We start from the raw sequence: 26,461 nt of genomic DNA, 5'->3' as shown, positions 1-26,461 counted from the left end.
TAAATGTTTATAAACACAATGTTCTGATATGTTTTGCTCAAATTCAAAAATATTGACCGCTTGATCAAATCCTTGATTCCATAAGCGGGATGCTTGCTAAAATCCATATATAAAAATATATATATATAAAATAAGATTGATTTTTTTATTAATTTTTAATATTATATTAGTAATTATTACTTAATAAACTATTTTTTTTATTAAATCTTGTAATTAAGTTTGATAATAATCATTTTATTAAATCTATTTAAAGTAAGGTGTCTACATCAAGAAAACAACACTATCAATCCAAATAATCCTTCTAAAATATATATTAAATTAAGTTCAATAATATTTAAACGTTGACTTAATTTTTGGGTTTTGTAAACGTCATTATTAAGTGAATGGAAACAACAACTCGAAACCAATAAATTCAACATATATACATAGATAGATAAAAGATTAAAAAAACTGTTTACTTAATTAGTAAAAATGACATAATTAGAACAATGATATGATAATAAGCATACTAATGGCGTTGGTATTGATAATAAGCTGTTTAGACTCCAGGGACCATGTCGGGACTATAGGGAACGCCGGAACTCAGAATCCAAGTCTCAGATTCAAGATAGACGCGAGGAGTCCATTTGTTGGCTTCATTTATATCTATTTTTTTTATACCTTTCCAAGCCACCCTACGGCTGGTATCGGCACCGGGTCCCCTGTTTCCAAACTCGGCAATGAAAGAAGTGTCTATTCCTATGGTGCCTGTCATGGGGGCATAACCCTCTGGTTGAATGATGTCGTCGATCTGAGATTGCATTATGATAGACCTAGCGAATTGTTTCCAGGGACGCCCCAAGTATGCCTTGTTCGTATCTTTCACTGGGATGTAATCAGGGGCGCCCGAGATGGTGCAGTTTTGAAGCACAATGGCTGAGTTTGTTCCAAGATCATTCCTTCCCTGTGCAGTAACCATGCAATTTTGGCCAGGCCCTGGCTTCCTCACGATGAGCATACAGTTCTGGAAAATGCTCGCCGCATCCCCGAAGATGAAATCCACCGTTCCAGTAATGAGACAGTTGGTATATAGCTGTCTCTCTCTATGAGCGTAAAGAGTGTCTTGGTACCCAGTGAAATGGCAGTTGAACATGATGACCCTATCAGCAGTGGCCCTAAAAGCCACTGCTTGATGACCTTCGGGTCCTGCTGAGTTATCGAATCCAATGTCCTTGGCCATGAAACCAGCCCCATCCACGCCTAAAATATTTCACAAACATACATACATATATACTAGTTAGCCACCTCACCTCACCACTAAAACTTATATATGTCTATAATACTGCTTACCAACAGTTGCAGTGCGGTATGTTCTAACCGGTGGATTCTTAGCGACACTAATGTCATTTGTGATGACGGTCTTGGTTGGGCCATCACCGATGAATACAACATTCGTCATCTGCTTGGTCACGTTGATTTTTTCCTTGTAAGTACCAGCCTTAATGTGAATAACAAATCGATCGGGACTTTTCACGGGGACTTCAGCCAATGCCTTGTTAATAGTATCATATTTCCCGCTACCATCTTTAGCAACCACAACGTTAGGCTTCAAATCCATTGGTTTTGCTTGAAGGAGTTTCCGGTCAGCTTGACTAATCCACTCAGGCATATCCTCAGCCGACAAAAGCTTACGATTGAACCCCGTGCTGTCGACGTTACCGACGTTTGGAATGTTAAGTTCCTTCACGATGGTGGATAACCCATTAAGCATCGCTAAAGCATTGCTAGTAATCTCCATGCTAGTCTTTAAGATTGATTGCATCTTCTGCGATGATTCGTTACTTGATTGCGCAAATGAGTCTATACATGTCTGTTGACTCGTGAATGCACCGCTTAGCCAGGTCTTCAGTTCCAAAAGGTATTTTCCAATCTTGCTCATGTCATATTCCCCTAGCATGTCGAAAGACTTTTGAAAGTCATCAATGGCTAAGTCCAACACCTCTTGGCAAACACCAAGTGCGGCTTTGTTGTTCTCATCCTTGATCAACTCTTGGACCGTCACTGAATGGGCCAACACGTTCTTTATCTCGACTAGCCCGGCTTGGAAACCTGTCCTCATCAGCTCCTTAACGTCGCTAGAATTTGACGACGCCAAGCTTTTCTGGCATGTCTCTTTATAATTCGTGGGTTGACATAAGGCTTGCACAGCTTTGTTCGAACTCGATATCTCTTCACCATCGTTCTTGTTTTTTATGTGTGTAACACCCACCACCACGGCTACCACCATGGCCACCAGGAACACCGCACAGATACCAATAATAGCATTATTTGCCATTTTTAAACAACTTTTTTACAAAAAAAGTATCTTTTTCTCTCTTTCTTTCCCCTGAAGAAAAGAAAGCAAGAAAGAAGAAAACCTTATTTGAAGTTGTGGGGCTGTTTATTGCTTATCACTTATGGCCCCTTGAGCAAAGGCTTGAATAATATGCTATTGAAGTTCCATATTTATATTGAAAAAGGAATTAGGTAAAACCAAAAAAATGGCCATATTTAGTTTAAAATGTTTCACGGTGGAGAGTGCCCTACGGATGTGAGAATTTGTTTATATTTCATGGATATTAATCGCTCTATAAAACTATGGTGTTTTAATCTTCGATTTCTTATTCTTCTAAAATCTCTGACTTTGAAGTTGTTTAAAAAAAGGCTAATGCTAGGATGTAATTTATATACTTTTTATTTATAAATGTTTGAGTAAAATATTTTTTAGATAAATTGATATTGTAAGTATCGAAATAATTAATATATAAATTTAATTTAAATGCTAAATTGTAAATTAAATATCACTTTTTAAATCTTTTCACATTCCACAAAAATTAACTTTCGTATTTTACTATTTTCTTTGACACTTATAAATTAAAGCTTTGTGGATTAAATGGTAACTAATGTTGTTCAAACATTTGTAAGAAATAATATCATATTATATCATAAATAATATAATATAATAATGTATATATTCATTCTTTGTGGCATTCTTCTTTACTCAAATTTATTTTTAATTAAAATATTATTATGTAAAATTATTTAAAATTTATTTTATCTAATATGTTTAAATTTTGACTGTTAATATGCATTCTTTATAGTGAAAGCAAACCTGTTCATAAGTTGAAATTGTAATAATAATAATTACTATAATCATAATATTAATGCGGTACAATAATATTACATATATTTAATTCAAATCATATTATTAAATAAGTTTGCTGCCTCCTTCAAGGATGACGAACATGGCGGTAGATGTGATGTCTAAAGGGGTTAGAGATTGGGCAATTGGGTTGTACGTCTTCACACAGCCACTTTTAATAGTGCAGGACATTTTTTTTACAGGATCAGTGTTAAATAATGTATTTGATTTTTTGGTTGAGGCTTAAACTTAACTTCCTATTTTGTAACTAAAAAAACTTTATTGTCTCCTTTGGCTATATACTCCTATTCAATTGCCTCTTCGTAATTTCAACCAATTCCTTGCCTGCAGTTATATTATCTCCACCCATCACCTCAGCTATTTCAACGTAACCTTCTTCCCATCTGAATGGCCCACCGCTAGTATCCGATCCATCTTGAAATTGGACTTGCCAACACTTACTTTCCTTGCCTCAGTTATTTACTCCCACTTTAATAGTCTCGTTTACACCCATGCTATCAGTACTAAACAACGTCACCCCATTCATGTCCCCTTCAATATTTGACTTTCTACCATCACCAACCCATAATTCAACATATTCACTCATATTCGACAAAACTTGCTTGTCAATAATATTTTTTTTCCAATTCCCCGCCGTTAGCAGTAATTGTCTCTAGCCATCTTCTCTCGTGAGCACCTGTTCAACTCCATCTTTTTCCAATTGCTTGAAATTTTCACCCGTAACTGTAACTTCCCTAACTCAAACCGGACATTATGATTGGATCATAAAAGTTACATTGGCCACCGAAATTGCCTAGTAGAACTATTCAGTTTTCATAACTTTTATTTTTATGATTTTTAGAAAACTTAGAGTAGTATCATATATTTAGCAAAAACATAAGATTTTACATCGAGTTAAACTTAAAAGTCCAAATTTAATATGTGTTGTGACATTTTTGGGTAAACTTAGTTGATTTTTGTTTTGTCATTTTACTTTTCAAAACTCTTGTTTCGCAGCGAAAAAGGTGAAACCATCAGTTATTACTTTAAACCATATTCTATATGATGTTAAGAAGATTAATTTGGTTTGTTCAGTTTAATGAAATTGAATGCATGCAAAAATCCGAACTTAAAAAGAACCCATGCCATAACCCAAAATTAAAAAATTATAGTCCCAAAAACCATAACAAAATAAATTTAAATTTAAATTGTTTCATCAAATATGTGGAGAATGCTTCTATTAGGCCCAAACAGTTAGTCTTGTCCCGATGAGAAACGAAAGCTCTTCCCGACGACGTGAATGTCTTGACGTCCTTACTAGTAGAGTGTTGGGAAATGTGCCCACATTGTGGTGAACATATAATTGTTTTCTATTGATTGAATGATGAATAAATAAATGAAGTTAATTTCATATATCACTATTATGTCTTTTATATTTTGCATGCATAACTGATCTATCATAATTCGGTGTAGCAGATCAAACTAGTTATCATATTTGAAGAGTTTGAATACAAGCATTTTCGTTACGTTTTAGTTAAGTTTTATTTACATTTAATAAAATGTGCAAATTGAGTCTTTTATTAACCTTATGGGTAGAATAAGGCCTAAGGGATAGCTAACGCACTTGGTGAGTGTGCAGAAAACCTTTAGAAGGTGTACTAAACTAATATTGGTCGCTATGTTACAACATGCGATGCTTGATGTTGCAACATAATAAGCAAAATGAAGAAATTTCAAGACTACCATCAATACGACACAGACTAAAGGTGTCGAGGCACAGACTGAAGATAGCTACAGAGGAGTATATTGGTTGCTAGGTCACGATACAGTTCCTAGTATGTCACGACATCGACTCTGTGATGAAATCAAAACACGAAGTAAGGGTATTTTGGTCTATACAATTAAACATTCAAGCTCGGGAACATCAGCTAACCCAGGGTTAAGGATGATAGCCACCTGAAGGCTATAAATAGACTCATTTGTCACTTGTTATGGACATCAATCCTTTGGCCTAAATTCTTTTTGTAAAATTCAGTGTAAATTTTTTTCGTTTTTAGGTTTTAGATTTTTTTTCAGTTGTTTTTGTTGATTTCAAGAGATCTAAATTGTTGAAGCATTCAAACATTGGGGATTCACAATTGACATCAATACAATCAGACTCTTTCATTTACTTTATCTTATCGTTTTAATTAGTATGTTTTCTCTTTATATTGATTTCATATTGTCTATGAAAGCCATGAGGAACTAATCCCTTTATGGGGGATTAGCGAGTGGATGTATGATCTATTAACTATTTTGTAGGGTTACTCAATGGATCAACTATTTGGAAAAGGAAGAACATAAAACAAACCCTAGGCTTGGCAACCCCGAAAAGTCATCAAGGTGGGAATTAATCCAAATTGGTACTTTCCATTGATGAACACCTTTACCCTAAACCAACCTAAACTGTGAGGTCAAAAGATAAGTAGTTCTTACTGACTTGTTATGTTAGTGGAAGACCAGAAGATCCTAATAGGGTAGCGACTAGTTGATTGACGAGGAACCCGAAGTGACAGCTGATGAGGATTAAAGCGAGCTAATCACCCATAATCAATATTTGATTTACTCTACTCTTCTATCTATTGAGTTTTGAGAAAAAAATAAAATAAAATAAAATAAAAAAAAAGAACACACAAATTTTACGTGAAAACCCTTTCGGGAAAAAACCACGGGCAGAGGAGAAGAAAATTCACTATGTCGAAAAATTGAATCAATACAAGAGGAATAGACTATGTCTAGTTATAGGCTTGTAAAGCCATATTCTAGTAGGATTGAAACACCTTATCCTAATCAATATAAAATAGATGAAGTTTAATAAGGTTTAAAAAACCTTATTCTAAAATAAAATAAAAGAAGTCTAGTTCTATATGGATTTTACTTTTATTTTATTTTCCATCGTATTTTATTTAAATAAGAATTTAGGTCACTTAATTCTAACAATCTCCACCTTGACACAAATTCTCAATGAACAAGTTCTTCATTGCGAACTTTTAATAAACAAGTTCTCCACCTCTTCCATAAAACCCCTTAAGGGTTTAACTTCAACAATAAACACCAACCAAGTCTAAGCAATGCTCAAACTTGGTTATAGGAAGTGACTTAGTCATCATATCTGCAGGATTTTCATGAGTACTAATTTTGCTCACAACAATATCACCACGAGCAATAATATCACGAACAAAATGATACCGAGATCAATGTGTTTTGTTCTCTCATGAAACATTTGATCTTTTGTAAGAAAGATGGCACTCTGACTGTCACAAAATACTGTGCTGATTTGAAGGTCTTCATAGAGTTCACTAAAGAGTCCCTTCAACCAAATAGCTTCTTTACAAGCCTCAGTAATCGCCATGTACTCAGCTTCAGTGGTAGACAAAGCCACTGTAGACTGCAAAGTAGCTTTCCAACTAATTGCACAACCTCCGATTGTAAAGACATAACCTGTGAGAGATCTTCTTTTATCAAGGTCTCCAGCGAAATCAGCATCAACATACCCTATGACTCCATCTTTTGTTCTTCCAAACTGTAAGCAAACATCAGTAGTACCTCGTAAGTATCTTAGAATCCACTAAACTGCTTTCTAGTGTTCTTTACTAGGATTCACTATGTATCTGCTAACTGCACTGACTGCATATGATAAATCTGGACGTGAACAAACCATAGCATACATGAGAGATCCCACTGCACTAGAGTATGGAACATGTGACATGTACTCAATCTCATCATCTGATTGTGGAGACAAAACTGATGAAAGTCTGAAATGGACTGCTAAAGGATTACTAACAGGCTTAGCACTCTGCATATTGAACCTGCAAAGAACTTTCTCAATGTACCCCTTCTGACTTAGGTACAATTTACTTGTTTTTCTATCTCTGAGAATCTCCTTTCCAAGTATCTTCTTTGCTGGTCCTAAATCTTTCATCTCAAATTCTTTACTTAGTTGGGTTTTGACATTTCTTATCTCTCCTTTATCTTTTGCTGCTATCAACATGTCATCAACATAAAGAAGTAGATACACAAAAGGACCATCACTGTTTTTCTTAAAGTAAACACAACTATCAAAACTACTTTTGAAATCATGAGAAGTCATAAAGGAATCAAACCTCTTGTACCACTGTCTTGGTAACTGTTTCAAACCGTAAAGGGACTTTTGCAGCAAGCAAACATAGTCCTCTTTTTCTGAGACTATAAAACTCTCCGGTTGTTGCATGTAAATATCCTCCTCAAGTTCTCCATGCAGAAATGCAGTTTTTACATCTAACTGCTCAAACTCCAAATCATGCATGGCCACAATACCAAGCAAAGCTCGAATCGAACTATGCTTAACAACTGGAGAGAACACATCTGTGAAGTCCACTCCTGGAATTTGACTGTAACCCTTTGCAACAAGCCTTGCTTTATATCTGGGTTCTTCAACTCCTAGAGTCCCTTCTTTCCTTTTAAACACCTATTTACAACGAACAACCTTTTTACCTTTAGAAAGTTTCACAAGGTCCCATGTTTTGTTTTTGTGGAGTGATTCCATCTCTTCTTGCATAGCAAACATCCACTTTTTTTAGTCTTCACAGCTAACCGCCTCAGAATAATTAGATGGTTCTTGATTCGCATCTATATCTTCAACCACATTTAAAGCATAAGCAACTAGATCAGCCTCGGCATACTTCTTTGGAGGTTTAATTTCTCTTCTAGTTCTGTTTTTAGTGATAGAGTATTGTGGTGAAGAAGCAACTATATTCTCAACTTTTGTTCTGGCTTGAGGAGTTGACTCTGTATTAATCTGATGCTCCACCTGCTTTTGATTTTTTTTATTGGAAGATTCTTTAAGAGATAAGTTAGGTAGCATAGCAGTTTCATCAAAAACAACATCTCTGCTAATCACAACTTTTCTATTTTCAGGACATCATAACTTATACCCTTTTACACCAGCTTTATAACCAAGAAAAACACATTTAATGGATCTCGGTTCTAATTTTCCATTATCAATATGAGCATACGCAGGACACCCAAAAATCTTTAAATTAGAATAATTAGCAGGGTTATCAGACTATACCTCTTGTGGAGTCTTTTTCTCAATGGCAACGGATGGAGATCGGTTGATTAAAAAACATGCAGTAGAGGCTACTTCTGCCCAAAATGACTTCGATAAGTTGGCATTTGACAACATACATCGAACCTTCTCCATGATCGTTCCGTTCATTCGTTCTGCAACGCCGTTTTGCTGTGGAGTATGACGAACTGTCAAGTGTCTCATGATCCCTTCTGACTTGCACAATCTATTAAACTCATCAAAACAGAACTCTAAGCCATTGTCTGTGCGGAGGTATTTTATCTGTTTTCCCGTCTATTTTTCAATCATAATTTTCCAAGACTTAAATGCGAAAAACACATCACTTTTCTGCTTCAGGAAGAACGCCCAAACTTTTCTGGAAAAATCATCAATAAAGGTTAGCATATAATTAGCTCCACCTCTCGAAGGCACTCTGGATGGCCCCCACAGATCAGAATGAATATACTCCAATATTCTCTTCGTGTTATGGATTCCTCTAGTGAATCGAACTCTCTTTTACTTCCCAAAAACACAGTGCTCACAGAAATTTAGTTTGCAAATTCCTTGCCCATCAAGAAGTCCTCTTTTACTCAATTCTACTATGCCATTCTCACTCATATGCCCTAGGCGCATATGCCAAAGTTTAGTAATATCATCATCTGACAAGGAAGAGGAAGCGACAGCTGCATCACCAGTAATAGTAGAACCCTGCAAAACATATAACTTGGAAGTTTTTCTTTGCCCTTTCATCACAACAAGGGAACCTTTGGAAATCTTTAAAATCCCACTTTCAGCTGTATATCTGTACCCTTTTGAATCAAGAGTACTCAACGAAATTTAATTTCTCTTTAATTCTGGAACATGTGGTACCTCATAACTGTTCTGACAACTCTATCAAACATCTTAACTTTAACTATTCCAACACCTGCGATTTTACATGAAGCATTATTTCCCATCAAAACAACACCTTCAGATACTGTTTCGTAAGTTGTAAACCAATCTCGATTGGGACTCATGTGGAAGGTGCAGCCTGAATCAAGTATCCATTCCTCGCTTACTTTAGAATCATTGATAGAAGCAACTACAAGTTCATCAACGCTGTAATCTTCTACAACATCAGCTTCATCGGAATTTTCTAGTTATTTTTCCTTTTGATTCGCAGCCTCCCTTTTAATCTTATTTTGTAACTTATAGCACTTAGATTTAATGTGCCCTTTCTTCTTGCAGAAGTTACAAGTTTTACCTCTATTTGAAGACTTCGATCTACCTTTAGATTTACCACGAGGATTTCGTTCCTGTATCCTACCACGATCATCATCAGCATTCCGATCTTGTCTCCCACGAACAATGAGACCCTCTCCCTGAGAGTCGGGTTTAACCACAAGATACTTCATCTTATCATAAGAGGTTAAATAATTATAAACCTCATCAACTGTAAGAGATTCGCGGCTATATAAAATTGTGTCTCTAAAGGTTGAATAAGACGGGGGCAATGAACAAAGTAGAATCAACCCTAGATCTTCCTTATCATACTGAACCTCCATGGCCTCCAAGTTTGAGAGAATTTCTTTAAACACTGTTAAGTGTTCGTGTACAGATACACCTTCCTCCAAACGATGAGCATAAAGACGTTGCTTCATATGCAACTTGCTTGTTAGAGTTTTTGACATACATATTTGTTCTAGCCTCTTCCATAATGCAGCGGCAGTCTTCTCTTTCATCACATCCTGCAAAATTTTGTTGGACAAATGCAGATGTAATTGTGTTAACGCCTTTCGATCCTTACGCTTCTTCTCTTTATCTGTTAATGTCGAAGGCATCTTATCTATCCCTAGCAAGGCATCCTCCAGATCCATTTGTGCAAGAACTGCTTGCATCTTAATTTGCCACAACGCAAATCTGGTGTTGCGATCCAACAGCGGAATTTCATACTTCAAAGATGCCATTACCGTGATCGAGATGAATAACCCGGAAGCTCTGATACAAATTTGAGAATAAAATAAAATAAAATAAAATAAAAATAAAAAGCACACAAATTTTACGTGGAAACCCTTTCTGGAAAAAACCACGAGCAGAGGAGAAGAAAATTCACTATGTTAAAAAATTGAATCAATACAAGAGGAATAGACTATGTCTATTTATAGGCTTGTAAAGCCATATTCTAGTAGGATTGAAACACCTTATCCTAATCTGTAACAGCCCGATTTTGGGCCTAGTCGAAATAGTGGTTTCGGGACCACTATTTCGAGGCTAGAGAAAATTTTTTTAGTATTATTTTATGTGTTATAATATAATTTTATAAGTGCATGTAAATTTTGGTAAGTTAATTTTAGCAATTTCTAGTCCAATTTTGAAAAAGGACTAAATCGCGTAAAAGGTAAAAGTTGTGTTTTAATACCTAAAGGTGTTAAATTGCCTTGTATCTTAAATTGGGGGTATTTAAAGTGAAATTAGGCCATTTAAAGTGTGATGGCCGGCCATGGGAGACAAAATTGTTGAAAAGTCAAAATTAGGAACAGCCCGATTTTGGGCCTAGTCGAAATAGTGGTTTCGGGACCACTATTTCGAGGCTAGAGAAAATTTTTTTAGTATTATTTTATGTGTTATAATATAATTTTATAAGTGCATGTAAATTTTGGTAAGTTAATTTTAGCAATTTCTAGTCCAATTTCGAAAAAGGACTAAATCGCGTAAAAGGTAAAAGTTGTGTTTTAATACCTAAAGGTGTTAAATTGCCTTGTATCTTAAATTGGGGGTATTTAAAGTGAAATTAGGCCATTGAAAGTGTGATGGCCGGCCATGGGAGATAAAATTGTTGAAAAGTCAAAATTAGGTGAAATTTGGTCACCAATTTTGACTAGTTTTATTATTAACAAATCAAAAAGAAAAAGCTATCATTTTTCTCTTCTCCTTCACCGAAATATGCAGCAAAGAAAGGGCTTTGAAGCTGGAAAATTTCAGCAACATATTTCCCTTGCTTGTAAGTGATTTTAATGTCTTTGCTTGATGATTTTTACATTTTTGGAACCCCTAAAGCATGAGCTTTCATATGAGTGGTCTATTTTGCAAAATGATGAAGAGTCTAGGGTTTTGCCATGAGATTAAATGTGTTGTTTGCTGTATTTTTATGGAAGATTATGAGTCCTAGTTGTCTAATAAACAACTTTTGTGAAAGAAATTGCATGAAAACACCTTAAAAAGGGCTAGATTGCTAAGTTGTAAAATGAGTTGTAAATGTGTGAAATAGTTGAAATTATGAGTTGCTATAGTTATGAAAATGGTTCATATAGACTCAAGGAGTAAAGAAATGTGATAAAAATTATTTTACGAGCCTAGGGTTAATTTGGTAGTTTTGGCAAAATATAGGGGCAAAATTGTAAAAATTGCCCAAGTATGTCAATGGACTAATTTGATCAGTACATTGTTTTAATAAGTTGAATGTGATATTTTAGATGATGAAAATCGAGATTTGGACCTAGAACGGAAAGAAATCGATTAAGGGATAATTACGTTTTTTTTTTACCTTTGTGGTATCGAGGTAAGTTCATGTGTAAATAATGTAGCATAATTGTTATTTTTAAGTTATTGATGTTAAATATATGATATGCTGATTTTTATCATGAAATATATGCTTTGTGGTTATTTTCGAATAAAATGCAAGTTATGTGTATTATCTGTTATTTTACGGAAGCTGGCAAGGATATGTGTTCGAGGAAAATCCCGTTTGAACCTTAGGAATAGATTAGGATACAAATGACATGTCACTAGGATGGTTGAGCATCCGAACTCGTTGAGTTGAGTCCGAGTTCACTTATGGATGCGAATGTTCGAACTCGTTGAGTTGAGTCCGAGTTCGTGAGATGTAACTAGGCATCCGAGCTCGTTGAGTTGAGTCCAAGTTCACTTATGGATGCGAACGCCCGAGCTCGTTGAGTTGAGTCCGAGTTCACTTATGGGCGGGTTACATGGTAGCTTGGCTACATATGTGGCACTTATGGCAAACTTTCCATGTATCCGAATTATATTCCGATGTGTTCAACAGGTAAAATTCTACTCAAATGGAGGAATACTTGAGATGAAAGGGACGTATTGGTAAATGTTGTGAAATGGATACTTTGAACAGGTATGTACTTAACCCTCAGGTTGAAAACTCGACATAACAACAATATGGTAAGATGGTAAATGAAAATGTGATATGAATGTCTCGGTGATGATTATACAAACAATGTTGTATTAATTTTGTGAACAATGATCATGAATGAGTAATTTAGCCTTGACAGATTTGAGTTACTGCAGTAGTGTAACTTTGAAAATACACTAAAAATAGTGGAAAATGAGATAGAGGCATAACAAAATATGAGATTAAAGCTTAATGAGTCTATTTTCACATGAAAGAAATAGGGGAAGAAAAATAATTCCATATTGTGTGATATTTGAATTCTTGTGAAACAGGGTCTGAATGAATTCGAGATCCCCTGTTCTTACTTTAGAAATTCACCATAAATTGTAAAAAAATTATTAAGAGTCATAACTTACATGCATGGATTCCTTATTGAGTCTATTTTTAAGGAAAACAAATGGCATGGTCATTGGAATTCTGTACATGGACAAATTCGGTTTGTAGTGCACAAGGGTCAGAGTAGTCATACCCTGAAATAGGGGAAACTTTAACTAATAAACTGTACTAAATAGCTTGACCAAAAATTCTTGAAAAAAATTAGTAAGTAGAAATATGAGTCTAGTTTCAAGAGAAATAGACAATAACATTATTCGAGTCTTGTACTATGAGATAATTGAACTTTAGTACAGAAGGGTCGGAACTTTCAGACAGTGAATCAGGGGTAACTTTGAGGAATAAACTGTACTATTTGGCTTAACCAAAAATTCTGAAAATTTTATGGAAGAAAGGAAAATAAGTCTAGTTTTAGGGAAAATTAACGTAACTTAATTCAGAGTTTCGTATCTCCAGATATAAATAATTTAATGACTATTGCTCAGAAAGACAGCTTGTAGTGAACTTGAGAATATGTTGTAAACATTGATGAAACAAGTTAATTAGTGCTTATTGTTTTCATATGAACTTACTAAGCGAAAGCTTACCCCCCTCTTCTTTTCCATGTTTTCTAGAGTTTCCAGGTTTGCTCGGGTTGGAGGCCGTCAGAGATATTATCACACTGTCAAGCTAACGCTATTGGTGTAGTGATTTCAAGTACTTTGAGCCTACGGCATGTGTAGGAGTTTAAATATTAGAGTATGTGATATGGCTTTAATCATATGTGTTGGCCTATTTTGATTATGGGGTTGTAAATCTATTTTAATTATGCATGCATGTGCGATGGTATTATGTGATGAGTTTATAATGATTATAGTATGAATGTGGTAAAGATGTGAGTAAAATCTATGATATCTATTGCATGTAAAATTGCCATAATCATGACATGTTAGGAATATTTAAGTACCTAATTTTGCCATGTTGTATGTTATTGTATAAGTATGCGTGTATCTATTGTGAGTGTGACAAAATGGCTTGGAAAATAGCCTTGTATTTGTCCAGGTTTTTGGACAAGGGTTTGGGACACGGGCGTGTCCCTAGCACACGGGCGTGTGCTCTATACCCACACGGGCGTATGAAGCCTTGATGCAAGAGATTTTTTAAGTTTTTCCTGAGTTCTCGGTTGGGTCCCGAACCACTCCGGATGTATGTTTTGGGCCTCGTAAGCCCGTATATGGGACAGATTGTATGTGAAAATAAAAGTTTTAATTATTTGAGATTTCATGGCCTGTTTAGTATGGAAGTGTTAGTAAAAGTCAGGTAGCACCTCGAACCCCGTCCCGGCGTCGGATGCGGGCGAAGGGTGTTACACTAATTAATATAAAATAGATGAAGTTTAATAAGGTTTAAAAACCTTATTCTAAAATAAAATAAAAGAAGTCTAGTTCTATATGGATTTTACTTTTATTTTATTTAAATAAGAATTTAGGTCACTTAATTCTAACAAGTTTTATTTCTTTTATGTTATTTGATTTTATTATTATTAAAACCTTAAAAACCCTTTTTATATACTTTCATATTATAATTTATTTAAAGTGCTAATTAGATCTTTTAGTATTTAGGTTAGAATTAATCTAACACTTGCTTTTCTTGGGTACGATCATCGGAGTACTCACCTACTTCGTTGTAAAAACTATATTACAACTCGACCCATATAGTTGTTGATACTATATCGTAATTATCTATTTTATTGCAGTATTCACACTCTGGGCGTTAGTACGTCTAAAGGCGGTCAAGTTGTTGGCGCCGTTGCAGAGGGGGCAACGTCACTAGATTGATTTTAATTTTTTTCATTTTAAAAGAATAATTAGGAAATTTGTGGTTTATAGTTACAACTTTCAAATTATTTTGTTAATTACATTTGTTTATTCTTAGGAATCCTAGGCACAAAACAATCAGTCAGCACAAAGCCATGGATTATTTCTATTATATGTGGTTCGACGAAGACTTTGATTATGATCAAAATACTTACGAAGAAGGAGTGTATGAAGATTAGGAGATCCAAGAGATTCAATGATTACTCTTACTCGAATTAAGTCAACTTCGAAGAGAAACCCCAGATCTTTCCCAAGATAATAACAACCATATTGATATACCATCAGAAAGGTACCATGATGTGCTAAGTTCGAAGTTGAGAAAAGAAGAGAATGACATTATAGACGCTTGTGAAGAAGGAGAACTCCTACACTATTACTCAGACAAAAAAGTATCTAAATGAGTTGAACACCACTACAGAAGGGGAAGACATAGAGCTAGTGGGGAAATTGGCTAGCAAGCTAAAGAATTAGACCATCATGGAACTCATTGTCTTAGAACCATTGGATTGTACCACTAAATTTGAAATACAGTAGCAGCATAATGCAAATCAACCAATAGAAACATTGGTAATTAAGGTCGAGCTAGTAGAAGGGTGTCTATTGATACAAGAATTTTTAGGGCAAAAATGGAAAAAAAATAATAGACCCAATTGATAAACTTGAATTGATTAGGCTTTGCATGCCTTTAGACTTTAACCATGAACCTTGGGGATTTGAAGGTCAAGGAATTTTCTGGATGTTAAACAAAATTGGAAATATGTATATATATATAGATAGAACTTATGCTTATATAGAATGACTCAATCAAGTTGGGCAGTTAACAAGTATAGATGTTGAACGGCAAGCATCGCAGAGTGCACTAACATTGCAAGAGACATGTCGTCAACGAATGAAGCAATGCAGTAAACCAAGAATGGAAGAACTTAAAAATTTTCAGATCTGGTATTTAGAAAGTTTAGTACAAATTCCCTTGCTAATTCATTTAGCAACACCTGTGCCAACCATTACCTCGAGTATATCTGAAAAGCCAGTTTGGAGCAATGACACAAGTAGAGACATGATAAGTGACAAGTTTAAACCATACTTTTCACCTTTCTTACGAGGCAAAAAATGCTAAGTGCAGGCTACTGTGGTTGTGTAATCATGTGGCATTGCAAATCATCAATCATTGTGACCTATGAAAAGAGTTGTCAGTCATTAAAGTAGGCTAAAAAGGTAAATTCAGAGAAAGAAACAATCCTAGATAGATAGAATGGCATGATGGGTGTTTGACCAATACAAATAGAAATGAACTACAAGGAGCCTATCAATGCATCTTGACTAAGCTGACGGACGAGTCCAGCAGCAAAACCTAATATTTTCTATTAATTGATCATTATTAACTGTATTAACTATTTGTCAGTGTCTTAGTCTTGGATTCACCTGATATCGACTCGCCAAACCTACTGTAAAATAGATATCCGATTGCATGCACAACATAGCATACATGAGACTTGCTATTGTTGAAGCATAATGAACCCTTCTTATGTTCTCATTTTCTTCTGATGTCTTAGGACAATCCCTCAAAAAGAGGTGAATTCTCGATATTAGAAGATTGATTACCTTTCTTCGAATCAGTTATAACATAGCGCTACAATATATTGCCTATGTGTGAATCTTGCGATAGTGCCATCACTTTGTTCTTTCAATCCCTTAGAATTTGAATACTGAGAACAGAATTAGCTTCTTCCAAATCCTTCATCCTAAACTGTAGGGTTAACTATAGTTTAAACGATGACAATATCTGTAACAGCCCGATTTAAAGCCTAATCGAAACAGTGGTCTCGGGACCATAAATTTGAAGTTTGGAAAATTATTTTTATTATTATTATAAGGTTATAACATGATTATATTAGTGTATGAAAAATTTGGTGAGTTAATTTTGATATTTGCGAGCCCGATTGCTAAAAGGGACTAAATCGCAAAAAGGGAAAAAGTTGCATTTTAGTACCCCAAATGTGTTAAATAGCTAGAGAGCTAAAATTAAGGGCCTTTAAAGAGCAATTAAACCCTAGAAAAAAGGTGGCCGACCATAGGAGACAAGTTTAGTAAAAAAAGGTCAATATTAGGTGGCTTGATGACATAATTTTGTGATAAAATAATACCTATGAGCTTAGCTATTATTTTCTTTCTTCTCCACACCTTCTCTCCATCGAAAATATCAAAAAAAAGAGGGGTTTTGAAGCTTTGAAATTTCAGCAACTTATCACCTCAACAAGTAAGTGATTTCCATGTCCTTAGTTGATGATTTTTGTATTTTTGGAACCCCTAAAGCATGAGCTTTCATATGAGGGGACTATTTTGAAAAATGATTAAGAGTTTAGGGTTTTTTCATGGATGGACTTGTGATGTTTTCTGAGTTTTTATGGAAGAATATGAGTCTTAGAAGATTTCTTAACAACTTTTGTGAAAGGTGTTAGCATGAAAACACCTAAATGGGCTATTTTGCATAAGTTGCAAAATAGGTGATAAGTGTGTGAAATAGTGGGATTTTGGGGTTTCTACAAGAGTAGAAAGAGTTCGGTTAGGCTTGAAATACGAAGAAATTTGATAAAAGTTAATTTTCGATCATAGGGGTAAAATGGTCATTTTGCCAAAGTCTAGGGGCAAAATGGTCATTTTACCAAATATGTGAATTTACGGTAGCCTAATTATAATTAGTGACTAAACGACCACATTTTTTTATTCTAGATCAAGTTTTTCAAAAACCGAATCTAGACCGGGGGAAAGCCAAGCAAATCGACTAAACCAACTAGTCGAGTACATTTTGTAAACTGAGGTAAGTTGTATGTAAATAATGCAACTATATCAATAAAATAGGTGTCTAATTGTTACGGAATGGATATAGCATGAATTGCTTAATTGAGTATTGAGAATGCATAAGAACAATGAGATGGTAGAGATTCCTTTAAAATACTAGGAAATGAACCGGATGTTCAAACTGAGACATTCGGGTCTCTTATGTGAGCTAGTGTAAGACATGTCTGGAAAATTTATCGGCCACATTATGAGAGCCAGTGTAAGATCATGTCCGGGACATGGCATCGACATTGATACGAGGGCTAGAGTAAGACATGTCGAGGATACGCATCGGCCTCGATAATGATAGTCAGTGTAAGACCATGTCTGGGACATGGCATCGACTTGAGATTTGAGCCAGTGTAAGACTATGTCTGGGACATAGCATCGGCACTTTATCCCTAGATCAAGGTTTATAGAATGACCAGTAGTGTACCTATTGGTTCAATGGTGCAAGTATGCTTGCTAGTTAATGATAGAAGCATAACCATGTTGTGAGTGATACAAGTACCAAATTGGTACATATGAGAAATGAGCTCATTAGAGAGCACATGACTTGTATGGATGGTAATGAGTAAGTCATACTTATGCTTATCCTTGTGTTATGAGCATGACAACTATTGATGAATTGTTGTTGTATGTTTATTTATATGCAACTTACTAAGCTTTTATGCTTACCCTCTTTTTCTTTCCATTTTCTTATAGTGTCGCCTAATTAGCTCAAGGATCACTTGGAGTCAGAGATATCGATCACACTATCGTCTAAAACCTTCAGTATAATTGGATTTATATTTTTGAATATGGCATGTATAAGGCTTAGATTTGATTATTTTGTGCCCTTAAGCATTGGTCAGAGGTGTAGGCTTGGGATAAGCCCCACACTTTGTATTTAGCCTTGATGTTGACTATCACTCATTTTGATCATATGCAAAGATGATATTTCCTGGTTTGAGTAAATTGCCTTATGAAAGAATGTCTATAGTAGTTGAAGTGGTTGTATGGTATAGGCTAGAATTGGTGTTGGTTGAGTTTGTGTTAATTTATATCGGTAGGGGTGGCAAATAGGCCTGGTAAATAGCCTTATTTTGTCCACATGGGTAGGCACATGGGCGTGTGTCTAAGCCGTGTGTGACACACGGTCAGCCCCATAGGTGTGTGATGAGGCCGTGTGTCCCCTGCACGTAAAAATTTCAAGTCAGTATGCATGGTAATAAACAAACGGGCAGAGACACGGCCGTGTGACTCAGCCATATGGAGGACATGGCCTAGCACACGGGCGTGTGCTATGGCCGTGTGACATGGTGGGTATGCTGACGTCAGAAATAGAATACTCAAGTTTTCTCACACGGGCTAAGACACGGGTGTGTCAAGGACGTGTGAGCAACACGGGCCAGGGACACGGGCGTGTGTCTAGGCCGTGTGAAGCCTGCACTTGAATTTTGTAAAATGGTGTAAATAATTGGCCACAAGGGTAAGGGACACGGGCGTGTCCCTAGGTGTTTAGGCCGTGTAAGACACACGGGTCATCAACACGGCCATGTTAGGATGATTACACGGGCATGTTACCTTCTCACACGGACGTGTGCCCTGTTTTAAATGCAAAGTTTGCATAGATTGGATAAGGACCTGGAAAAATTTCGAATGGTTTCCAATGGTCGATCTAGGCCTCATAGGCCTATATTAAGAGGTTTAAAGTAGAAATTGAAAATATTTTAAATTGGACCGAGTCTTGGTGACTTAAAATGGATTGCATGTACGAGATCAAGTAGGTAATGCCTTGTACTCCGTCCCAGCTTGGGTTACGGATATGGGGTGTTACAATATCCCTACATTATTCTCAACTAGTGGAATTTCACTTGACATATAGAACGAGAAAGACCATCTTTTCATCCTCTAAATATTTATAAACACAATGTTCTTCTTTGTTTTGCTCAAGTTAAAAAATCTTTACTACTTGATCAAATCTTTGATTCCATGAGCGGGATGCTTGCTTAAGTCCATATATAAAATATATATATATATAATAAGATTGATTTTTATAATATAATTGTTTTATTAATTTTTAATATTATATTAGTAATTGTTGCTTAATAAACTATTTTTATTAAATCTTGTAATTAAGTTTGATAATAATCATTTTATTAAATCTATTTAAAGGAAGGTGTCTACATTAGGAAACAACATTATCAATCCAAATAATCTTTAAAAATTATATTAAATTAAGTTCAATAATATTTAAATGTTGACTTAATTTTTGGGTTTTGCAAACATCAAGTGAGTGGAAACAACAATTGGGAAACCAAAGAATTCAACATATATACATAGATAGATAAAAGATTAAAAAAACTGTTTAATTAATTAGTTAAAAACGACATAATTAGAACAATGATATGATAATAAGCATACTAATGGCGTTGGTATCAATAATAAGCTGTTTAAACTCCATGGACCATGTTGGGACTATAGGGAACGCCGGAACTCGGAATCCAAGTCTCAGATTCAAGATAGACGCGAGGAGTCCATTTGTTGGCTTCATTTATATCTATCTTTTTTATACCTTTCCATGCTACCCTACGGCTGGTATCAGCACCGGGTCCCCTATTTCCAAACTCGGCGATGAAAGAAGTGTCTATTCCTATGGTACCTGTCATTGGGGCATAACCCTCTGGTTGAATGATGTCGTCGATTTGAGATTGCATTATGATAGACCTAGCGAATTGTTTCCAGGGACGCCCCAAGTATGCCTTGTTTGTATCCTTCACTGGGATGTAATCAGGGGCGCCCGAGATGGTGCAGTTTTGAAGCACAATGGCTGAGTTTGTTCCAAGATCATTCCTGCCCTGTGCAGTAACCATGCAATTTTGGCTAGGCCCTGGCTTCCTCACGATGAGCATACAGTTCTGGAAAATGCTCGCCGCATCCCCGAAGATGAAATCCACCGTTCCAGTAATGAGACAGTTGGTATATAACTGTCTCTCTCTGTGAGCATAAAGAGTGTCTTGGTACCCAGTGAAATGGCAGTTGAACATGATGACCCTATCAGCAGTTGCCCTAAAAGCCACTGCTTGATGACCTTCGGGTCCTGCTGAGTTATCAAATCCAATGTCCTTGGCCATGAAACCAGCCCCATCCACACCTAAAATATTTCACAAACATACATACATATATATTAGTTAGCCACCTCAACTCACCACCAAAACTTATATATGTCTATAATACTACTTACCAACAGTTGCAGTGCGGTATGTTCTAACCGGTGGATTTTTAGCAACGCTAATGTCATTTGTGATGATGGTTTTGGTTGGGCCATCACCGATGAATACAACATTAATCATCTGCTTGGTCACGTTGATTTTTTCCTTGTAAGTACCAGCCTTAATGTGAATAACAAATCGATCGGGACTTTTCACGGGGACTTCAGCCAATGCCTTGTTAATAGTATCATATTTCCCGCTACCATCTTTAGCAACCACAACGTTAGGCTTCAAATCCATTGGTTTTGCTTGAAGGAGTTTTCGGTCAGCTTGACTAATCCACTCAGGCATATCCTCAGCCGACAAAAGCTTACGATTGAACCCCGTGCTGTCGATGTTGCCGACGTTTGGAATGTTAAGTTCCTTTACGATGGTGGATAACCCATTAAGCATCGCTAAAGCATTGCTAGTGATCTCCATGCTAGTCTTCAAGATAGATTGCATCTTCTGCGATGATTCGTTACTTGATTGCGCGAATGAGTCTATACATGTCTGTTGACTCGTGAATGCACCGCTTAGCCAGGTCTTCAGTTCCAAAAGGTATTTTCCGATCTTGCTCATGTCGTATTCCCCTAACACGTCGAAAGACTTTTGAAAGTCATCAATGGCTAAGTCCAACACCTCTTGGCAAACACCAAGTGCCGCTTTGTTGTTTTCATCCTTGGTCAACTCTTGGACCGTCACTGAATGGCCCAACACGTTCTTTATCTCAACTAGCCCGGCTTGGAAACCTGTCCTTATCAGCTCCTTAACGTCGCTAGAATTTGACGATGCCAAGCTTTTCTGGCACGTCTCTTTATAATTAGTAGGTTGACATAAGGCTTGCACAGCTTTGTTCGAACTCGATATCTCTTCACCATCGTTCTTGTTTTTTATGTGCGTAACACCCACCACCACGGCTACCACCATGGCCACCAGGAACACCGCACAGATACCAATAATAGCATTATTTGCCATTTTTAAACAACTTTTTTTGTTTCAAGAAAAGTATCTTCCTCTCTCTTTCTTTCCTTTAAAGAAAAGAAAGCAAGAAAGAAGAAAACCTTACTTGAAGTTGTGGGGTTGCTTATTGCTTATCACTTATGGCCCCTTAAGCAAAGGCTTGAATAATATGCTATTGAAGTTCCATATTTATATTAAAAAATGAATTAGGCAAAACTGAAAAAATGACCATATTTAGTTTAAAATGTTTCATGGTGGAGAGTGCCCTACGGATGTGAGAATTTGTTTAAATTTCATGGATATTAATTGCTCTATAAAATTATGGTGTTTTAATCTTCGATTTCTTATTCTTCTAAAATCTCGGGCTTTGAAATTCTTCTAAAATATTTTTTAGATAAATTGATATTTTAAGTATCGAACTAATTAATATATAAAAATAATTTAAATTTGAATTGTAAATTAAGTATTAATTTTTTAATCTTTTCACATTCCACAAAAATTAACTTTCGTATTTTAGGTTTTTTTGACACTTATAAATAAAACTTTGTGGATTAAATGGTAACTAATGTTGTTGAAACATTTATAAGAAATCATATCATATCATAAATAATATAATATAATATGGTATATATTCATTCTTTGTGGCTTTTTTTTCCAAAATTATTTTTAATTAAAATATTATTGTTTAAAATTGGCTAAGAATAATTTTTAAAATAATATTATAAAATGCATTATAATTATTTATTTTAATCTAATAGGTTTAAAATTTGACTGTTATTATACTCTTTTTTTTTACCGTGAAAGCAAACCCTGTGCATGAGCACCGATTATAGTAATTTTTATTATAATCATAATATTATCATGTAAAATTATGGGGTAAAATAATATTACATATATTTAATTCAAATAACTTCATATTAATGAATTCTATTTTTTATCAATTTTTTAATATTTCTATATGCCACTCACCTAGACCTGCGAAAGTCCGCTCGAAATGTGGGATGATTTGGGCAAAAATATAGTTCCAAAAAATGAGTTTGGATAAAAAATAAGGTCCGTTTAAAAATGTGTTGGGCCTTGGGTAATGAATTTTTTGCTTGAGCCCAGCCCGGATCCACTAAATGACAAAAAAGATCTATTTTTTAATATTATTTTTGTATTGTTTTCTCTTTATTTTACTACCATTTTACTATTATGTTGCTATTATTTTGTTGTTATTGTGTGGATATTGTATAAAACTTATTTTATTGTTAATTTTGTTATTATTTTAGAGACATTTGTTTATTAAGTTGCATCTATCTTAGTGTTATTTAAGTATATATATATTTTAAAATTTATTTTTAATTTGTTAGGAAATTTTATTTTGATATTTTAGCATTTTGATGTATTATATATTATTTAAAATAATATAAAATTAATCTGACCGGGCGAGTTAAACCCGAATTTTAGCATTTTTATTCAAATCGAGCAAATGTAACATTTTAAGCTTATTTTTTGAGTCAAATCTGAACCTAACAAACGGGCCTAAATTTTTAATTGAATCAGGCCTGGCCATGCTCACCTCAAGTCACTCTCCAACTTCAATTTATTTAATATTTATTTATTTATTTGCTCTCCATTACTTTCATTTAACTTTCAAACACCGTGGTTTCATCTGTCTATGAGACTTTGACAATGAACCCAAACAGCATTCAAAATCAAGAAAGTTTCTTATTTTAGAGAAACATAAGATAGTTTGCATGCTAGCGCCGGGCATTCATGGGAAACATTAGGAGAGGTTTAGAGAAGAAAGTTTGAGGATACTGACAGGTACACCAAAGAAAAAACAAAATCAAACTTTCTTCAAAGCTAACTCTATTGCTGCCAAATCTCTCAAAACTCCATCCTCATCTCCATCAACTTGTAGACTGTAGTCCCACAATCTTACCCAACTTCAACGCCTTCCTCCTGTTTTTGAAGTCGGAATGCGTTCACCACTGGCCGTTAGTTTCTTCTTTCTCAATTTTCTTTACTTTTACTGCATCCTTTGGCTATGTACTCTTCAATATCCTCTTCGTAATTTCAACCAATTCCTTGCCTTCAGTTGTATTATCTCTACCCATCACCTCAACTGTTTCAACGGAACCTTGATTCCCATCTGAATGGCCCAACGCTAGTGTCCGATCCATCTTGACATTGGACTTGCCAACACTCACCGTCCTTGTCCCGGTTACTTACTTCTACTTCAACTGTCTCGTTTACACCCATGTTATCTATACTAAGCAACGTCACCCGTTCCATGTCAATATTTGACTTTCTTCCATCACCACCCCATAATTCAACAGATTCTCTTATATCCGACAAAACTTGCCTGTCAATAGTAATATTTTCCAATTACCCGCCGTTAGCATTAATTGTCTCTAGCCATCTTCTCTCATGTGCACCTGTTCAACATTTATTTTTTCCAATTGCTTGAAATTTTCAGCCGTAACTTTAGATTTGTTGTTAGTATTCCCTATGAAATTGTCGACTTTATGCCCCGAACACTCCAGCTTATCGTCGTCAACCTTTGTTCGCGACCCTTCATCTTCACTTGAAGCATTCTGCGGAAAATCATTCGCCATGTTTGTTTTGGCTGGATCTTCATTTATATCATGGCTTCTCGACTCGACATCATCACCTCATTCCCACAGCAATAAAATCTACTAGGAATTACTGCTTGATCAATCTCAGCTACTCTTACAAAGTGCTCTTTATTTCGCACCTTCAATTTTATCAGCTATTCTATTCTCCCTTATATTTGTACTAATTTGTATGTTCATCCGGTAAAATAAATGATTGTATATTGCTAGTGTCACTGTCGATCCTAATGAAATTTCCCCAAAGGCTGGAAGGTGGAAATATTCCATGCTTGTAAAGGTAACCCAAAATAAGAGTTGTATTTTTAATTTCCAGGTTCTCTCCACAGAGCTAAAAATATTAGAAAAGGCCTCCCATCCCCTTTGCTGCAGTTTGAAAATAATCTCTTCATTTTTAAAGAACACGTTACCTGAAATCCTCCTATCTGCGGTGTTTCTCTATCTTCATTTGAATTTCATTAACTGTGAAATGTTGACTTGTTTTACCGCTAAAATTTTTTCTAGTGTAGATTTTCATTACTTACTGTACCAATAACTTCCTTCCAAGCTCAATTCTGTTGTCGTCTGAAAGTGTGGCTGCCCAAAACATAAAGCTAAAAATGATTTAAAATATTATTTCTCAGTTGTTAAGGGGCCAAAATAAATTTAAAATATTATTTCTCAATTGTTAAGGGGCCAAAATAAACATTTCTAACTTTTAAAGGCGAAGAAAATTTTTTATCAATTTTTAATGGGTCTAAAATGTTTTTTTTAAGAGACTAACTTTTAAGCGATGTAAATAACTTTTAATAAATCTAAAACATCATTTTATTGTTTTCTTTAGGGTGTAAAAATATCAAGAACGGCCTACTTCCTTCATCATCGTATCTTTTTCCTTCTTTCCTGATTCATCCACCAAACGTTTCTCGTTCTTCTCCTTATCACTTTCAGATTTTGCTTCCTCCATTGCTTGTTATCATCAGTACTTGGTACTTGGTCAGCTATCTTCTTTTAACCCACTTTGGTTCAGTTTTACATGTTTCCCAGCATCATGACCAAATCGATCTTGTGCCGTTTTCCTTCTCCAGTAGTATTTCTTGGTTGAAACCTTGCCAACCTCACTTCACCACTCAACCTCGAAACTACACCCATTGCTTCATCGAGATTATAGAATATTACAAACCCAAATTTTGATCCATTTACACTTGTTTTTGTAGGGATTAAAGCATCCGCCACATCACCATACTTGCTGCAGCTCGTCTTCAACCATCTCCACTTTACCTTCGATGGAATGTTGTTGTACACTGTCGAGACTTGCTGCAGATACTTTTTTTTTCTTTTTTTTGATAAAAAGACCCGAGGGTCAAAACTCAATTTATAGCATCATTCAAAACAAGATCATGGACCTCCACAGGATAGTCCATTTTAAAATCCTTATTACAAGCATTAGTCTTAGCCCAACTACAAAGGCAATCGGCCACTTTATTGCAACAGCGCGGGCCCCATTTAAACGTAAAATAACTAAAACAATGAGTTTGCCTCTGTATCTCGCGCAGACGATGACCTAGCATAGTCAAATCATGGCTCTGATTTTTAAAACGGTTCACTAGGCTGGCACAGTCAGATTCCAACTCCAAGGCAGTCCAATTATTAGACCGGGCAAACTTTAAACTTTCATCCATGTTCAGCATCTCAGCCCTCTCAATATGCATCTCCTTATCCACAACCCCCATCCGCCCCCATGAACAAAACCTTCAGAATCTCTGGCAACCAACCCGAAAAACACTTTCTTTCCAAAAACAGAGGCGTCAAAGTTAATCTTGATCATCGCGGTTTCCTCCAAACTTTATCCTTAGCTTTCTTAGGCAACATTGGCTCCTCCAGCAGGTTAAAAATTCGAAAATCCTTGCTCAAAGCTACTGCTCTTTCCCAGGTCACTTTGGCCCCGTCCTCGATACCCCTAAAGATCCGGTTATTTCTACTATTCCAGACATTCTAAAGGACGGTTATGGGGTCAGAGACCGCCTTATAATCCAAATCTCGCGCCATGTCTTCGATCCAGTCAATGCACCTGGAGTAATTCCCGACCAAAAACTTATTATTAAGCCCACGATACTCAAGCACTTCACGAGCCATCTGACAGTCCTTCATTGCATGAATAAGGGTTTCCATATCTTTACCACACCTCGGACAAGAATCGTCAAAACCATTACGA

General features: G+C 35.6%; 2 protein-coding genes and 1 long non-coding RNA gene across 4 annotated transcripts; 1 reads left to right on the top strand and 2 right to left on the bottom strand.

The window, feature by feature from the left end:
* Positions 1-441: 441 nt before the first annotated feature.
* Positions 442-2,474, bottom strand: LOC108455249 (pectinesterase-like). Its single transcript, XM_017753830.2, has 2 exons — positions 1,330-2,474; positions 442-1,239 (listed from the first exon to the last, which is right to left on the bottom strand). Exons 1-2 carry the CDS (start codon positions 2,312-2,314, stop codon positions 539-541), a joined length of 1,686 nt encoding a protein of 561 aa, XP_017609319.1. The 5' UTR covers positions 2,315-2,474; the 3' UTR covers positions 442-538.
* Positions 2,475-11,089: 8,615 nt separating this feature from the next.
* On the top strand, positions 11,090-13,630 carry LOC128280890 (uncharacterized). 2 transcript variants are annotated; one of them, XR_008271087.1, is made up of 4 exons: positions 11,090-11,226; positions 11,699-11,784; positions 12,289-12,369; positions 13,374-13,630. It is a non-coding gene; the product is annotated as an uncharacterized LOC128280890 (long non-coding RNA). The 2 variants fall into 2 exon arrangements; XR_008271086.1 differs by lacking the exon at positions 11,699-11,784 and having other exon boundaries at positions 11,099-11,226.
* Positions 13,631-19,790: 6,160 nt separating this feature from the next.
* LOC108455250 (pectinesterase-like) lies at positions 19,791-21,844 on the bottom strand. Its single transcript, XM_017753831.2, has 2 exons — positions 20,680-21,844; positions 19,791-20,589 (listed from the first exon to the last, which is right to left on the bottom strand). The coding sequence occupies exons 1-2, from the start codon at positions 21,662-21,664 to the stop codon at positions 19,889-19,891; spliced, it is 1,686 nt and encodes a 561-aa protein (XP_017609320.1). The 5' UTR covers positions 21,665-21,844; the 3' UTR covers positions 19,791-19,888.
* Between the last annotated feature and the right edge of the window lie 4,617 nt (positions 21,845-26,461).

Source organism: Gossypium arboreum, chromosome 9 (assembly GCF_025698485.1).
Source record: "Gossypium arboreum isolate Shixiya-1 chromosome 9, ASM2569848v2, whole genome shotgun sequence".
NCBI classification, from domain to species: domain Eukaryota; kingdom Viridiplantae; phylum Streptophyta; class Magnoliopsida; order Malvales; family Malvaceae; genus Gossypium; species Gossypium arboreum.
This window is presented reverse-complemented; position numbering and strand designations above follow the sequence as displayed.